An 18133-nucleotide genomic window follows, 5' to 3' on the forward strand; every position below is an offset into this window, starting at 1 on the left:
GACCCTGGAACTGAAGATGAACTCTACTGAAAACAGTCAAGATGAGGCTGATCAGACCACCACATGACCAATTTCAAGATGACTGTCAGAGTTGACTCTGCTCTCTCTGCCTGTAGCCCCTCCTTCCGCCTATAAAAGCCCTTTCCCACCGATTCTCAGTGGGGGGTGGTCTTTGGAGAGAAGTCTGTCCCCCATCCCCGGTTGCAGGCCGCCAAAATAAAGCAAACTTACCCCTCAACCAACTCTGCCTCTTTATTGGCTTTTCAACACCAAGCAGCCGGACCCTGCTTTCCATTACAGAGGGACACTCTTATCACCAGGGATGGGAAATTCAGGCCTGGAAGTCTCTATGAACAAGTCTTCTTCCTTCTTTAATGACTATGCCAGCCCAAACTCTGCTTAGGGTCTCCACTAGTTGAACACCAGGAGCATACATCTCCTTCTTCTACCAATTCCTCACAAATATTGGATCTTCATCTAACAGTATAAAACCTGCCTGCTTTGGTCACTACTGGGTGCATTTCCACGGCACGTCCAGGCCGATGGTTAAAATGTTTCTCTTTTCTCCTGTTACTCCGTCTCTGTTAGTTTTATCATCAGTCCAGCCTCAGGAGCTCAAGAGTGGCAGAGGAGGAGATTTCCCCCCTGACACATCCAAGTCGTCTTCTCCTCAGCCTCACTCTGTACGACGTCTTAGGAACCTCAGTCCCCACGGGCCACTTCCACACTCGTGACATCACCTTGCCAGCTGTGTTCTTCTGGCATCTCTACTTTGCATTTCCAGCTCACCCTTCGATACTTCTTCAAATCGGCGTGACGTTTCAGTGTCCATTGTGTGGATGGACACTGTGTGTTACTCCTTCCCTACGACAGGACATCTTGGTCCTTTCCACCCTTTGGCAAATATGCATCAAGCTAAGTAAGCATCGTGTGCAGGGTTTTCTCTGGACTAAAGTCTTAGTCTCTTTCCGATACATACGAAGGAGCTCTACTGCTAAAACACAGAGAAGAGTTCGTTTATTTCACAAGCAGCCCCCAGAAGGTCTCCCCGGAGCAGCCGGGTCCGCATCCGCACCCGCGGTGTATGGACCCCCTGCTGCTCCGAGCCTCCCCGTGTTTAAGGTCCTCAGAGTCCTCATTGCCCCCACGCTGGTGAGGTTTCAGGGACCTGCTCTTGTTCTGATTGGCATTTCCCTGTGACATATGTTCTCCCATACTCTCATTTGTAAACTCTTTGTTTTTTTCGTCATATGTCTGTTAAGGATTTTGGCAGATATTTTAATAGTTTTGATTCTTTCTTATTGTTCAGTTTAAGACTTCTTGGTACATATTAGATAACAATCAAATATACTAGATATGTCTTTTGCAAATATTTTGTGCCATTCTCTAGCTTGCCTTTGGGTAAATTTCAAATGTATTTTTTATGCTTCTCAATTATTAGTTGTTGTGTTTCTATTACAATGAAAAGTGAAGTTAAACTTTCACTGCCTAAGCCACGGGAACTTTATGTGGGAACATGTCACAGTACAGTCAAAGGTCTCTCTCAGATACTACAAGGATGGAATGGGTAAACAGAGGCGGGACTGCTTCAGAGATGCTCTTCTGTAAAAATACAAATGTACCAACATACCCTCCTTCCTGTCTTGCTGGTGAAAACTGGGCTGCATGTCCACAGAGACACAGATCCTTGATGAGAGAGTGAGATTTCATCAGTTAGAATGACCGTCTCCTAACCATAAATTTTACCCATGATGGATCTGAGTTTATGAATCATTGATACTTGAATAACTCAATGGATTTAGCAATGGTTGAAAACAAAACTTTAGAAATATTATTATTAATTTTAATTTACGTTGCCCCAGAGAACAGTTTGACAATTAAAATTTCAGTAACACATTTCCATTACTTTGACTTATACTTCTTAAAATTTAGATACCTCGTTGTTTCATAATAAATGTTTCATCTACATCCTTCACATCTGATACTGGATTCCAAGTGCACCTAGAAGATGAAATGTGAGGGCAGTGAATCTCTCTACATTCAGTAACATCTAAGACAACTAATTTAATATCACCCGAGGACACCGCTGATTTCCAAGTATAGTTCCTGCTTCCTCTTTGCTCAATGATTCCAACAAAGATACTAAATGACCTAAACTATCTGGCCTCAATGTTCCTGAAGTCCACCCCTCATTCTGAGCTTATACTCTCAAGATTTTATGCGGGGAAACACAGAGGCCATCAGAAGGGTCCGTCCACGTCGTCACCATGAATTCCGCCACCATCAGTCTTTCTCTCTCCTATCATAAATGTCAGGCCCTCTTCTGTGACCATCACTGATAACCTGCAAAGCAATGAGACTTAAATGTCACCACTTCTTTTCACCATCACCCATAGGTCATCTCTAATGGATATTCCCTCCAGCATTATAATGTGATCTGGTCTCCAGACGTAATGGTCTCCATTTATCTCCATAAGGAAAATTAACTTTTTTTAGTTCTGGTGATCTAACACATTTTTCCTAGGGGGGGATAGACCCTAACAACACATCCCCAACCACAAGACACCTGTTATATATCCTTCTATGTTAACACAAATTGGATGGATCTCCTCTAATCTACCAAGTCATGAAAGGCTGGTCAGATGTTGAGGCATCTGTTCAAATGCAGGCCCTGCTTCCACCTGGTGAATATTGGGCCCACCTGGTTCTAGATTTTAGATTCCATCCCTTCCACTCCCTTATCCTACAACGTATCAGCTCAATTTTCAGGTCCTGACAACAGGGTCCAGACTTGTCCTGTGATTCTTCCTCATATTACTTTGGTTGACTCTCCTATCATCTACATTCAAGCAGACAGATTCTTTACTATTTAACTTACTCTGCAAATATTATTGGAAAAGCTAGAAGAAGTATAGTACTCTGTTCATCAAATAGCATGGAGTAAATGTCTTCTCATAGACAGCAGGCTGGACTCAGTCAGTGTACAGGTGAGATCACTGGGCTGAGGGAGAGCTGACCTGCCCCAGACCCACAGGTGTGACATCTCAGGGCAGAAGTGGAGCCAGTGCTACATGTACAGGGTGTCAGTCTGCGATGGGGACTCACACTGGTCTTTCTGGTTCCCAGGAGAGATCACATCACTGATGACACTGATGTCAACATTCCACACCCCTGGCAAACTCACTATAAATGTCAGACATACCATTACCGTCATGATCTCCAATTTACATCCTTGCAGACTGAAATACAGATGGTGAAACCATATCCTCAGTGCCCACAGGGAGATGGAATGGAGCTGTGCTCTGCTCTCCAGCACCACTTACTGATGTGACCTCAGGCATAGTCCCAGGACTCAGTGACCCAGGGACTTGGAAAGCTGCTCTCAGGTGGAGTTTTCAAAGGAACCTGCTTTCTGAAGTGGGAGCTTTCCTCTGACATGGTACCCTCATACTCTGCAAGCCAATCACTGTGAAGCTTTACTTCCAAGATTCATGCATGTTCTCTCACCCAGTGTGGTGGGAAATGTGTTCCCTGAGCTCCAGTGTCACTGGCTGTGACAGACAGAGTTAGAAATAAACACTTCTAGAATGAGTGAGTCTATACACAATGACCAGGTCACCTGCCCAGCATATTGGAATGCCAAGGAGATTCCAGGAGTTGTGTGTTCTTAGACCTTGCTAGCCCTGGGCATTTCTCAATGTCCACCCCCAAGAAGGAGCCCTGAAGCTCACGGTGTTCCTGCAGACACTCCGTTGTGCACAGGAAAAAGGCAGGGCAGGGTCCTGGCCATGTCAGCAATACTGGGAACCATGACCATCTCAGCAAGAATGCCTACCTTGTCCACAAAATTCATGTTGTTGTTAGTTGTTATGAACAAATCCACCTCCAGAACAACTCTTGATAATATTTAAACTGTTTCAGGTGAAGAAATGTTCACCCAAGTTAAGGGAAACACTAAATCGGTTATGAATTATGATAAACATTAAATTTTATCTAACTTTGTCTGAATTCAATGTCATTATTACATGTATGATTTGTCTCCAATATTTTCACATCCAGGAAATAAACATGAGCTAATCCAGAAAGGAAAAAAGATAAGAGTCTGTGTCTGACATCTTGGAGGACCCTGAATGTTTGATGGGTATTTAGGTGAAATATATACATCCATGGGATTAAAGCCTGTTCTCCAAATCGGCCATTAATCCCTGAGCACAGCTGATTTCCTGACTAGCCCTTCAGCATCACTTCATCCCTGGACAAAGAGTCCCCCAGGCATCGGGACGGAGACCCCAGGTGGGGGCTGAGTTCCCTGAGGGCACAGTCAGCACCCTCCTCACAGGGAGAGCCCCAGAGACAGGAACTCCCTTCACTACTTTCTGCTTTTTATAAGAAGGTGCCTCCTATATGCAAATATCCCCTTAGACCACAAGGTAAAAACAAAGGACCAGTTCACTTAAATTCGGGCTTCTCCTCCTGCTTGAAGAGATTTTCTGGGCTCCATGAATCTCATCTGCAGGAAGATGAATCCACTGTGGTTCTTCCTCTTCGTGGTGTCAGCGCCCAGAGGTGAGTGTCTCAGGGATTCCGACGTGAACACGTGGGGAAGCTGCATCTGAGCCCACGAGTCACCGTGGTTCTCTCTGTCCACAGGTGTCCTGTCCCAGGTGCAGCTGCAGGAGTCAGGACCCAGCCTGGTGACGCCCTACCAGACCCTCTCCCTCACCTGCACCGTCTCTGGAGACTCATTAACCAACTTTAATGTCAACTGGGTCCGACAGCCTCCAGGAAAAGGGTTGGAGTGGCTTGGTGAGATCATTTATAAAGGAAACACGTATTATAACCCAAGTCTTAAGTCCCGGCTCAGCATCACCAGGGACACGTCCAAGAGCCAAGTCTACTTATCACTGAGCAGCCTGACAACTGAAGACACAGCCGTGTATTACTGTGTGAGAGACACACAGTGAGGGGAAGTCAGTGCGAGCCCAGACACGAACCTCCCGGCACGGAGGCCTTTAACCAGCAGGGGGCGCACAGGACCCAACAGGTAAAGGGCTGAGTCCTGGGGCAGGTGCACGTAGGGGCTGGGAGTGAATTCTTCTTAGAACCTGAGCTTTCCTCCTCCTGCCCAGGAGCTCCACCAGGGACCCTCTTCTGTATCCTAATTTTTCATGGATGTGGATTATGTTGTGTCTAGAAAATTTTGTGTGCATGTACATATTTGCTTAATTTTTTTATTATACTTGTGTATATATATATTCATATGGACACGCATATAATACTCAAGAATTAACGTTATTTTTCATTTCTCGATTTTTATCTCAAAGGAGCGCCAAAGCACCCTCCAGCTCACCACGATGTTCAATTAGAGGCTAAAGTTCGTGAAACTTGTAAATGTCCTGAGAGTGCACATGAGATTTTTAAACAGTATTAATTGTTGTTTTGCTTGTGTACATGTGGAAGGAAGAGACACACCCTCCTGCTTTCAGGCAACCTACACAAACAGTTTGAATTCTGCAGCAGGTCGTGTTATAGACTCTAATGCCAGAGCGCTCCAATACTGCATGTGCAATGACCTCATTATTCACAGATTCCATTTGCGCAACTTCACCTACTTCTAGCTTTTATGAGCTCCCCAAAGGAAATACTGTCATTTCGTGGTCATTCACGGACATTAGCAATGTGGCCGGTGGTTTAAATCACCCAACACACATGCACACAAAAACACACACACACAAAAGCACACACACACACACACACACACACACACATATACACACACATTCCCAGCTGAGGTCAGTCAAGGTGAGGCTCTCTTTTCTTCTTTCGACTCCCATCATGTAATTGAGCACTTTATGGGGTCACATTAGTGCCATGCTTTTCACATTTCTGGGATTCCTGGCGATTGTTTAAAGTAGTTCCAGGCATAGGGCTGAAGAACAGTCTAGTGTCCCTACACATAAAGGGCTGTGAGTGGACTTAGCAAAACTATACCTGAGAGATCAGCTTCATTCAGGCATGAGTTATATGGCCATGGTGGTGAAAAGGATACTCATGTTTCCAATATAAAGCTCATCCAAAACCTGAAGACAAAACTCGCTGCTGCATATGGGATGCAGCCTCGGAAACTTGGCTAAATTCCAAATACAGCATGGCAAGTGGGAGCTTATGGCCAAGAAGAGGGTGGGGTGGAGTGGACAGGAAATTATTAAGAGAAGAACTACAGGCTAAGGGGATTCTGGTGCCATAGACTCAAAAGGATTCTTGCTAAAGGGAGACCAGGGTGATCAGATACCGTTCGGTCATAGGAGGTTTGATGGCTTTGATCAAATATTGAGGGTGATCAGAGTTCAAGGCTAGGAGATAGTCATTATTCTCACTTAGCGGGGCTCTTGACAAAACCTGGCCACGCAAATATAAACACAGAATCCCACTGGTCAAGACTAGTTGAGAACACCTTTACAAGGAGCCTGTTGGCTAAGGGGTGGTCAAGGGTCTGTGTCGCACTTAACAAGAGGCATAATGAACATACAAGTAAAGCAAGGATGCACACAGACTACAGAGAAAAGACCATCTGAGGATTCAGTGAGAAGGGGTCCATCTGCAAGCAAAGAAGAAAGGACTGAGAAGACCCAAACCTGCTGACACCGTGACCTTAGACTTCTAGCCTCCAGGCCTGAGAGGAATACATATCTGTTGTTTAATCCACCCAGTCTGTTATTCTTTAATGGCCACTCAGCCAACTAATACACCTATAATATAGACGCAGATAGACATATATGGAAATGTAAGTATCATATGGGAAAAGAAACATCACCCATTCTTCAGAGGTGACGTAAAGCTGTGTCCACCCTGGATCTCAGCCAGCACCCTCCTCCACAGCCCTAGAGAAGGACCAGCCATGACCATCTTTCTATGGAAACATGCTTCCCACCTGCACATCACGCCCAGGCTCAAGGGGAAAACACCGCACCTGTGCTACTCAGAGTCCGGGTTCTCATCTTCCCTGACATCACTCTCTGAAAGTCAGAGAGTCTCACACCTGCTCTGAGACCCTGCCCTTTCTGAGGACATTCAATGAGAAATCCTCTTATATACTAGAAGGTCATGCAAATAGGGTCCTTCCTCTGCTGATATAAAGCAGCCCCAGCCCTTACCCTGCAGCTCTGGGAGAGGAGCTCCGGCCCGGGATTCCCAGGTGTTCCCAATCAGGGTTCAGGACAGAACACTCACCATGGAGTTTGGGCTCAGCTTGGTGGTCCTTGTGGCGATTTTACAAGGTAATTCATGGAGAGCAAGAGATACTGAGGATGTGAGTGATGGAATGAGTGGATGTGTGACAGTCTCCTGACCAGGATGTCTCTGTGTTTGCAGGTGTCCAGTGTGAGGTGCAGCTGGTGGAGTCTGGGGGCGGCTTGGTGCAGCCAGGGGGGTCTCTGCGACTCTCCTGTGCAGCCTCTGGATTTACTTTTGATGATTATGCCATGTACTGGTTCCGCCAGGCTCCAGGGAAGGGGCTGGAGTGGATCTCAGTTATTAGTAGTGATGGTAGTTACACATACTATGCAGACTCTGTGAAGGGCCGATTCACCATCTCCAGAGACAACTCCAAGAACACGCTCTACCTGCAAATGAACAGCCTGAGATCTGAGGACACGGCCGTGTATTACTGTGCGAGTGACACAGTGAGGGGAAGTCAGTGTGAGCCCAGACACAAACCTCCTTGCAGGGAGACAGGAGGGGCGATGCAGGGGGCACTCAGGACATACAACTGTGTGTTTCAGCCCCAGGAGCAGGTGCAGATGGTACTTAGTAGCGCTTTCCTCTAAGGGTCTGCGGTTTCCTCTTCATATAGCAGTTTTCCCTGGGGAACCTCTCTCTACTCATCCATGGTTCTTTACTTACATATTCAGTCTCTGAATTAGAAAGACTTTTCGAAATAGGGGGGGAAATTGTCATATATGAACGGCACAGCCTCAAAGTTAGATATTCAGGGTATCCCTCGTTTAAATCTTGTCCAAATTGACCCGTCTCGAAACTGTTGCAGTGGATGTATAAAGAGTTGAACATATTCTTCCTTCCTCCTTGTGCAGTCTGAGCCCTGCCCTACTGGTAGACCAGCTGTCCCTGCCAGGATGCTGGCTCTTGACCTGCCTGCTCACCTCGTTCATGAGAAGCATAAATGAGCTGAGCAGCCCCGGATCCTCAGTAGGTCGCCGGGAACGATGCCAGTTAGAGGGGACTTGGTGGGGGGCGGTATTTCTACATGTGCTCCTTGCTTCCAGGCCCAATAGAATCCCTATAGGCTTAGATACTACCTGCATCCTGTTCTACTGCTCAGTTTATCTTATGTCAAATATTCATCATCAAAGCTATTATCAATAGACACATAAGTAGTTGGTAGGGAAAGTTTATAGTCAGGTGGATAATAACATGAATTTTCAGTAGCTGCTGAAAACAAATCTATTCTCCTTTCTTCACCACAGCATCTTCAGTGAACGCTAAAATGCTGGAAAATCACATGGGTTCTCATTCCACGAAGAGTCCTGCAGCCTCGCAGGCAGGCCCACCTCTGGCCAGGAACACTTGCAGAAGCAGCCAGGTCCACGGTGGAGAAGCCCAGGCCTCGACAGGACGTCGCACTGTGTCCTGATGTGTGGTCTCCAGAGCATCACCTGCCAGTTCCAGGCTGCAGTTTAGCTTCACATCTGTAAGATTCAAGTAAACTGATACCTACATCACATGCCTGGTTTGCATATGTAGAAACACAATAATAAACGAGGCCCTGAGTGTTGGGGCCCAGGATAGCCCACGCCAAAATATGTCTCAAAGTGACTGAAGACTGAGCCAGTGCAGAGGGACATTCTGACTTTCCTCCTTGTCACCCTGAAGCAAGAAATAAACCTCCCATGTGAAAGGTGCTCTCCCTGTACCTGGAGGTGGAAGTTAAATGGTCCTTTACCCCATACCCTCTGCCTGCCTCTTTCCAGTGCAAAGAATTTAGCCTAAGAGTAAGTTTAATCAGAGAAGTGAGAAAATCTAGAAAGAAACAAAAACTGTCCAAGAAAATGAAATAATAATACTTTAGTCCTTAAGCAAATCAAGGACCTTTACTTCCCCCTCAATGGTTATAGACAATATGCTTGTCCATGTCCCATGAGATGTCTTGTAGATACTGAAACTGCCACCAAGAAGAAGAGGTTAAGTGCATGATGACAAGGCTATAGCCATGACATAAGCTGCCACAATTCCAAGAACTGGCCTCGAAGAAATGGGAACAATCCGACCCTGGAACTGAAGATGAACTCTACTGAAAACAGTCAAGATGAGGCTGATCAGACCACCACATGACCAATTTCAAGATGACTGTCAGAGTTGACTCTGCTGTCTCTGCCTGTAGCCCCTCCTTCCGCCTATAAAAGCCCTTTCCCACCGATTCTCAGTGGGGGGTGGTCTTTGGAGCGAAGTCTGTACCCCACCCCTGGTTGCAGGCACCCAAAATAAAGCAAACTTACCTCTCCACCAACTCTGCCTCTTTATTGGCTTTTCAACACCAAGCAGCCGGACCCTGCTTTCCATTACAGAGGGACACTCTTATCACCAGGGATGGCGAATTCAGGCCTGGAAGTCTCTATGAACAAGTCTTCTTCCTTCTTTAATGACTATGCCAGCCCAAACTCTGCTTAGGATCTCCACTAATTGAACACCAGGAGCATACATTTCCTCCTTCTACCAATTCCTCACAAATATTGGATCTTTGTGTAACAGTATAAAAGCTTTGGTCACTACTGGGTCCATTTCCACGGCACGTCCAGGCCGATGGTTAAAATGTTTCTCTTTTCTCCTGTTACTCCGTCTCTGTTAGTTTTATCATCAGTCCAGCCTCAGGAGCTCAAGAGCGGCAGAGGAGGAGATTTCCCCCCTGACACATCCAAGTCGTCTTCTCCTCAGCCTCACTCTGTACGACGTCTTAGGAACCTCAGTCCCCACGGGCCACTTCCACACTCCTGACATCACCTTGCCAGCTGTGTTCTTCTGGCATCTCTACTTTGCATTTCCAGCTCACCCTTCGATACTTCTTCAAATCGGCGTGACGTTTCAGTGTCCATTGTGTGGATGGACACTGTGTGTTACTCCTTCCCTATGACAGGACATCTTGGTCCTTTCCACCCTTTGGCAAATATGCATCAAGCTAAGTAAGCATCATGTGCAGGGTTTTCTCTGGACTAAAGTCTTAGTCTCTTTCCCATACATACGAAGGAGCTCTACTGCTGAAACATAGAGAAGAGTTCGTTTATTTCACAAGCAGCCCCCAGAATGTCTTCCAGGAGCAGCCGGTTCCGCATCCACACCCGCGGTGTATGGACCCCCTGCTGCTCTGAGCCTCCCCGTGTTTAAGCTCCTCAGAGTCCTCATTGCCTCCACGCTGGTGAGGTTTCAGGGACATGTCCTTCTTCCGACTGGTATTTCCCTCTGACATATGTTCTCCCAGAGCCTGACTTGCAAACTGTTTTTCTTTTGGTCAGGTGTCTGTTAAGGGTTTTAGCCCATTTTTTAATACTTTTGTTTCATTCTTATTGGTGAGTTTAAGACTTCTTGGTATATATTAGATAACAATCAGATATATCAGATATGTCTTTGGCAAATATTTTGTGCCAATCTCTAGCTTGCCTTTGGGTAAATTTCAAATGTTTTTTTTTAAGCTTCTCAATTGTTAGTTGTTGTGTTTCTATTACAATGAAATGGGAAGTTGAACTTTCACTTCCTAGGCCATTGGAACTTTATGTGGGAACACGTCACAGTACACTCAAAGGTCTCTCTCAGATACTACAAGGATGGAACGGGTAAGCAGAGGGGGGACTGCTTCAGAGATGCTCTTCTGTAAAAATACAAATGTACCAACATACCCTCCTTCCTGTCTTGCTGGTGAGAACTGGGCTGCACGTCCACAGAGACACAGATCCTTGATGAGAGAGTGAGATTTCATCAGTTACAATGACCATCTCCTAACCGTAAATTTTACCCGTGATGGATCTGAGTTTATGAATGATTGTTACTTGAATGATTCAATGGATTTAGCAATGGTTGAAAACAAAATCAATACCTTGAATTAGCATTATTAATTTTAATTTACATTGCCGCAGAGAACAGTTTGACAATTATGAATTCAGTAACACATTTCCATAATTTTGACTTATACCTCTTAAAATTTAGATACCACGTTGTTTCATAATAAATGCTTCATCTACATCCCTCACGTTTGCACCGGATTCCAAGTGCACCTAGAAGATGAAATGTGAGGGCAGTGAATCTCTCTACATTCAGTAACATCTAAGGCAACAAATCTAATATCACTTGAGGGCACCGCTGATTTCCACCTATAGTTCCTGCTTCCTCTTTGCTCAGTGATTCCAACAAACACACTAATGACCTAACCCATCTGGTCTCAATGTTCCTGAGGCCACACCTCATTCTGAGCTTATACTCTCAAGGTTTTATACGGGAAAACACAGAGGCCATCAGGAGGACATGTCCACGTGGTCACCATGAAACCTGCCACCATCAGTTCTTCTCCCGCCCATCACAATGGTCAGGCCCTCTTCTCTGACCATCACTGGTAACCTGCAAAGCATTGTGACTTAAATCTCACCACTTCTTTTCACCATCACCCATAGGTCATCTCTAATGGATATTCCCTCCAGCATTATAATGTGATCTAGTCTCCAGACATAATTTCCTCCAATTTTCTTCACAAAGGGAATATAACTATTTTTTAGTCCTGGTGAACTAACACATTTTTCCTAGGGTTGAATAGACCCTAACAACACATTTGCAACCACTGAAACATAAAGACACCTATTATGTATCCTTCTATGTTAACATGAATATGGGTGGATCTCCTCGAATCCACCAGCTCAAGAAGGGCAGGTCAGATGCTGGGGGCCCTGTACAAATGCAGGCCCTTCTTCCACACGGTGAATACTGGGCCCACCTTGTTCTACATTTTAGATTCCATCCCTTCCACAGCCCTATCTCACAGCGTATCAGCTCAATTTCCAGGTCCAGACAACAGGGTCCACACTTGTCCTGTGATTCTGGCTCATATTAATTTGGTTGGCTCTCCTATTATCAACATTCAAGCAGGCAGATTCTTTAGTGTCTAATTTACTCTGCAAATATTATTGGAAAAGCTAGAAGAAGTATAGTACTCTGTTCATCCAATAGCATGGAGTAAATGTCTTCTCATAGACAGCAGGCTGGACTCAGTCAGTGTACAGGTGAGATCACTGGGCTGAGGGAGAGCTGACCTGCCCCAGACCCACAGGTGTGACCTCTCAGGGCCGGAGTGGAGCCAGTGCTACATGTACAAGGAAAAAGGCATGTCAGGCTACCGGCCACGTCAGCAACGCTAGGAACCATGACCATCTCAGCAAGAATGATACCCCTGCCCACAAAATACACCGTGTGTTTAGCTGCTGTGAATAAAGCCCCCTCCAGAGAAACTCTTGACAATATTTAAACTGTTTTAGGTGAAGAAATGTTCACCCAGGTTAAGGGAAACACGGAGTCTGTTGTGACTTACGATAAACATTTAATTTTACCTCACTCTGTCTGAATTCAATGTCATTGTTACATGTAAGGTTTGTCTCAAATACTTGGGCATCCGGGAAATCAACATGAGGTAATGCAGAAAGGAAAACACAAGAGTCTGTGTCTGACATCTTGGAGGACCCTGAATGTTTGATGGGTATTTAGGTGAAATGTATACATCCATGGGATTAAAGTCTGTTCTCCAAATGGGCCATTAATCCCTGAGCACAGCTGATTTCCTGACTAGCCCGTCAGCATCACTTCATCCCTGGACAAAGAGTCCCGAAGGCATCGGGACGGAGACCCCAGGTGGGGACTGAGTTCCCTGAGGGCACAGTCAGCACCCTCCTCACAGGGAGAGCCCCAGAGACAGGAACTCCCTTCACTACTTTCTGCTTTTTATAAGAAGGTGCCTCCTATATGCAAATATCCCCTTAGACCACAAGGTAAAAACAAAGGACCAGTTCACTTAAATTCGGGCTTCTCCTCATGCTTGAAGAGATTTTCTGGGCTCCATGAATCTCATCTGCAGGAAGATGAATGCACTGTGGTTCTTCCTCTTCGTGGTGTCAGCGCCCAGAGGTGAGTGTCTCGGGGATTCCGACGTGAACACGTGGGGAAGCTGCATCTGAGCCCACGAGTCACCGTGGTTCTCTCTGTCCACAGGTGTCCTGTCCGAGGTGCAGCTGCAGGAGTCGGGACCCAGCCTGGTGACGCCCTACCAGACCCTCTCCCTCACCTGCACCGTCTCTGGAGACTCATTATCCAACTTTAATGTCGACTGGGTCCGACAGCCTCCAGGAAAGGGGTTGGAGTGGCTTGCTGAGAGCAGTTATAAAGGAAACACGTATTATAACCCAAGTCTTAAGTCCCGGCTCAGCATCACCAGGGACACGTCCAAGAGCCAAGTCTACTTATCACTGAGCAGCCTGACAACTGAAGACACAGCCGTGTATTACTGTGTGAGAGACACACAGCGAGGGGAAGTCAGTGCGAGCCCAGACACGAACCTCCCTGCACGGAGGCCTTTAACCAGCAGGGGGCGCACAGGACCCAACAGGTAAAGGGCTGCGTCCTGGGGCAGGTGCACATAGGGGCTGGGAGTGAATTCTTGTTAGAACCTGAGCTTTCCTCCTCCTGCCCAGGAGCTCCACCAGGGACCCTCTTCTGTACCCTAATTTTTCATGGATGTGGATTATGTTGTGTCTAGAAAATTTTGTGTGCGTGTACATATTTGCTTAATTTTTATTTTTATTATACTTGTGTATATATATATTCATATGGACACGCATATAATACTCAAGAATTAACGTTATTTTTCATTTCTCTATTTTTTTCTCAAAGGAGCGCCAAACCACCCTGCAGCTCACCACGATGTTCAATTAGAGGCTGAAGTTCGTGAAACTTGTAAATGTCCTGAGAGTGCACGTGAGATTTTTAAACAGTATTAATTGTTGTTTTGCTTGTGTACCTGTGGGAGGAAGAGACACACCCTCCTGCTTTCAGGCAACCTACACAAACAGTTTGAAATCTGCAGCAGGTCGTGTTATAGACTCTAATGCCAGAGCGCTCCAATACTGCATGTGCAATGACCTCATTATTCGGATTCCATTTCCGCAACTTCACCTTCTTCTAGCTTTTATGAGCTCCCCAAAGGAAATACTGTCATTTCATGGTCTTTCACGGACATTAGCAATGTGGCCGGTTGTTTGAATCACCCAACACACATGCACACAAACACACACACACACATGCACACACCCAAAAGCAAACAAACACACACACACACACACAGACACACACACACACACACAAACACATTCCCAGCTGAGGTCACTCAAGGTGAGGCTCTCTTTTCTTCTTTCGACTCCCATCATGTAATTAAGCACTTTATGGGGTCACATTATTGCCATGCTTTTCACATTTCTGGGGTTCCTGGCGATTGTTTAAAGTAGTTCCAGGCATAGGGCTGAAGAACAGTCTAGTGTCCCTACACATAAAGGGCTGTGAGTGGACTTAGCGAAACTATACCTGAGAGATCAGCTTCATTCAGGCATGAGTTATATGGCCATGGTGGTGAAAAGGATACTCATGTTTCCAATATAAAGATCATGCAAAACCTGAAGACAAAACTCGCTGCTGCATATGGGACGCAGCCTCGGAAACTTGGCTAAATTCCAAATACAGCATGGCAAGTGGGGGCTTATGGCCAAGAAGAGGGTGTGGTGGAGTGGACAGGAAATTATTAAGAGAAGAACTACAGGCTAAGGGGATTCTGGTGCCATAGACTCAAAAGGATTCTTGCTAAAGGGAGACCAGGGTGATCAGATACCGTTCGGTTCATAGGAGGTTTGATGGCTTCGATCAAATACTGAGGGTGATCAGAGTTCAAGGCTAGGAGATAGTCATTATTCTCACTTAGCGGGGCTCTTGACACAACCTGGCCATGCAAATATAAACACAGAATCCCACTGGTCAAGACTAGTTGAGAACAGCATTACAAGGAGCCTGTTGGCTAAGGGTGGTCAAGAGTCTTGGTCGCACTTAACAAGAGTCATAATGAACATACAAGTAAAGCAAGGATGCACACGGACTACAGAGAAAAGACCATCTGAGGATTCAGTGAGAAGAGGTCCATCTGCAAGCAAAGGAGAAAGGACTGAGAAGACCCAAACCTGCTGACACCGTGACCTTAGACTTCTAGCCTCCAGGCCTGAGAGGAATACATTTCTGTTGTTTAATCCACCCAGTCTGTTATTCTTTAATAGCCACACAGCCAACTAATACACCTATAATATAGACGCAGATAGACATATATGGAAATGTAAGTATCATATGGGAAAAGAAACATCACCCATTTCTCAGAGGTGACGTAAAGCTGTGTCCACCCTGGATCTCAGCCAGCACCCTCCTCCACAGCCCTAGAGAAGGACCAGCCATGACCATCTTTATACGGAAACATGCTTCCCACCTGCACATCACGCCCAGGCTCAAGGGGAAAACACAGCACCTGTGCTACTCAGAGTCCGGGTTCTCATCTTCTCTGACCTCACTCTCTGAAAGTCAAAGCATTAATCAAAATGACCATGAAATCTCCTGGTCATTCCTCCTCTTGCTGGCTTCCCTCAGCTGTGGGCATCTCCTGGGTCTGGGGAAGGTGGAGTTATGGGGTGACATCTGTGAAGTGGGTGTCTCATTGTCTCGCCTTCCCCAGGTGTCCTGTCCCAGGTGCGGATGCAGGAATCGGGTCCAGAACTATTGAAGACCCTCCCGCTCACCCACTCAGTCTCTGGATTCTCCATCACAAACCGTGCGGACTGCTGGGACAGGATACCTCAGTCCCCAGGGAAAGGGCTGTCGTGACTGGGGTGCTTTGCTTCTGTGAGTAGCACAGCATGCAAGCTGTCCTCCAGAAATGACTCTCCACCTCCAGAGACACCTCACAAATTCAGTTTTCCCTGCAGCTCAGCTATGATGACCTAGGACGCAGCCCTCTGTTACTGTCCCAGGAGGCGCAGTGAGAAGTCAGGGTGAGTCCAGACACGACTCTCCCTGCAGGGGGCGCTCCAACCACATGGGAGCGATCAGGGTCATCAGGAAACAAGAGGACCAATTTCAGGACATATGCAGAAGATGTCGTGGAGGGGTTTTCTCCCAGAAGCTGGGGTTTCTCCACTGGATCATTGCTGCCCTTGGAAGCCTCATCCACAGTGATTCAAGGGAACTTTCTTCTCGCGAGAATTGAGACTTCTTTCATGGAGTCACGCTTGTCTGTCTTTCCCCATCTATCTTTGGAAGAGCCACACAGAAATATTTCTTCATGAGACCTTTATTTGAAGATTAGGTCACTACTTTCTGTTATTAGTTGTCAACTTTTTAATCGGTAAATGACATAAATAATGTGTACTGTTGAGCTTTAAATCTGCTTTCCACCATCACATGAATTTCCAATTCCTCTCATCCTGAGAATCTCTCCAGTCTTGTTTGATGCAATGCCTTTCACTTCAATAGTGTGAATCATGTTTATATGCAGAAATTGATGTCCATATAGCACTGCCGTCACTTTCTCCTCAGAGGACATTTTGAAATGTCGGGACACAGGTTGGGCTGTAACATGTGGGCTGTGTTTCCTGTACCTTGTTATCTAGTGTGGAGATAGATAATAGATAATTAGATAAAATAGAGAGATTGGTAAAAGGGAACAGAAACAGGAATATCCTAATCATATGGAAAATAACCATAAAAACCGACCACATTTTGAGGGAGTGGTAAAGGCTCGAATGTATAAAGATGATACAAGCACCCGTATGAAGTAATTTGTATAAATATAAATATTCAAACAATTTTTGTTAATACTTTTCTAACTCACTCCTCAATCCCATGGTGAGTGTCGGGTTTCCTCTCTAAGAAATCCACAAATATATTCCAACTGGCTGCCTTTGACATTCCTTCCAGCAAGCGGATGAGGGGACTTTTGCTTTACATCATCCCCAATATTTGAATTTCTTATTATTTCATACTTTAACTGTTGTAATAAGTGAGTAGCAGTATCTCATCATCGTGTAATTTTACGTATCCTTAATGAAGATTCTTGATAAAACCTTTTATCTCTACTTTCTTGAAGTATCTTCCAGATCACTGGCACAGTGTTCATTATTTTCATTTTTTGTTGCTGTTGTTGAGCTGTGAATTTGCTGTATACTCATGGTACACGTTCTTTATAAATATGATATTAGAGAGCACATTCTCCAAGTCTGTGCTTTAACTCCCTTATCAGAGAAGTTAATTGTTGCTCTTGCTTCTGCTGTTTACAGGACAGAATTTTTAATGGTTTCAAAAAATTACAAATTTATTTTATGAATGATGTTTGGGATATTATACCTAAAAATTCATCATGAACCTCAAGGGCGCCCATAGTTTCTGCCACGTTCCCACGCCAGGCCACATTCAGGGATGGAGGGTTAAGTCCACCTTCTTGAACGGAGGATGACCCTGATGAGTTACCTGAAGTTATTCCTTAAGGGAGATTTCTCCTCCCTTCCCCTTTAGATACATTTATTCCATCTCTTTATATAAGTATGAATCAAGACATTTGTTTCATACCTTGTGTTATGGTTATATACTCAGGAATTTTCTTTGCTGCTTTAATTGTTACAGCTTGTCACCCATGAGGAGCTCTTTCAGATTGTCTCCTGCATCCCCTTTACAAGCCCCCAACCATCTGTGTCAACACTTCCTTACTTTCTGGTGATACCAGAATCTACGGGATAATCATGTGTATTCTCTTCTCTGGTCCTAGAATTAGCCATGCCTCAGATGAGTTGTGGATCCTTTCCTGGAGAATAGTATTAGCAACCAGAAGAGTGGGTATTAGGATACTAATGCTGGTGTCCTGTCTAATGGGAGCATTGCCTCTAGATCCTATAAGCTAACAGACCTTGGAAATATATCTGTGTGCACTACCCCACGTATACACACATGTCTGCAACTATCACTGTACCTCACCTTCTGACCTGTGTTAAGGTACATGTGAGATCATTCTTAC

At 45.4% G+C, this 18133-nt stretch overlaps 1 protein-coding gene and 2 gene segments (V, D, J or C); all 3 read left to right on the plus strand.

The window, feature by feature from the left end:
* LOC131752097 (Ig mu chain C region membrane-bound form-like) overlaps nucleotides 1–18133 on the plus strand; it is a 202494-nt gene that overhangs the window by 66123 nt on the left and 118238 nt on the right.
* The window catches only part of LOC131752098 (immunoglobulin gamma-1 heavy chain-like), a 229364-nt gene that overhangs the window by 24676 nt on the left and 186555 nt on the right, over nucleotides 1–18133 (plus strand). The window lies entirely within an intron of this gene.
* Nucleotides 7173–7678, plus strand: LOC131753625 (immunoglobulin heavy variable 3-43D-like). The segment is given in 2 exon segments: nucleotides 7173–7277; nucleotides 7372–7678. Coding segments are annotated over 2 exon segments (353 nt in total).

This window comes from Kogia breviceps, chromosome 3, assembly GCF_026419965.1.
Source record: "Kogia breviceps isolate mKogBre1 chromosome 3, mKogBre1 haplotype 1, whole genome shotgun sequence".
Classification (NCBI taxonomy): domain Eukaryota; kingdom Metazoa; phylum Chordata; class Mammalia; order Artiodactyla; family Physeteridae; genus Kogia; species Kogia breviceps.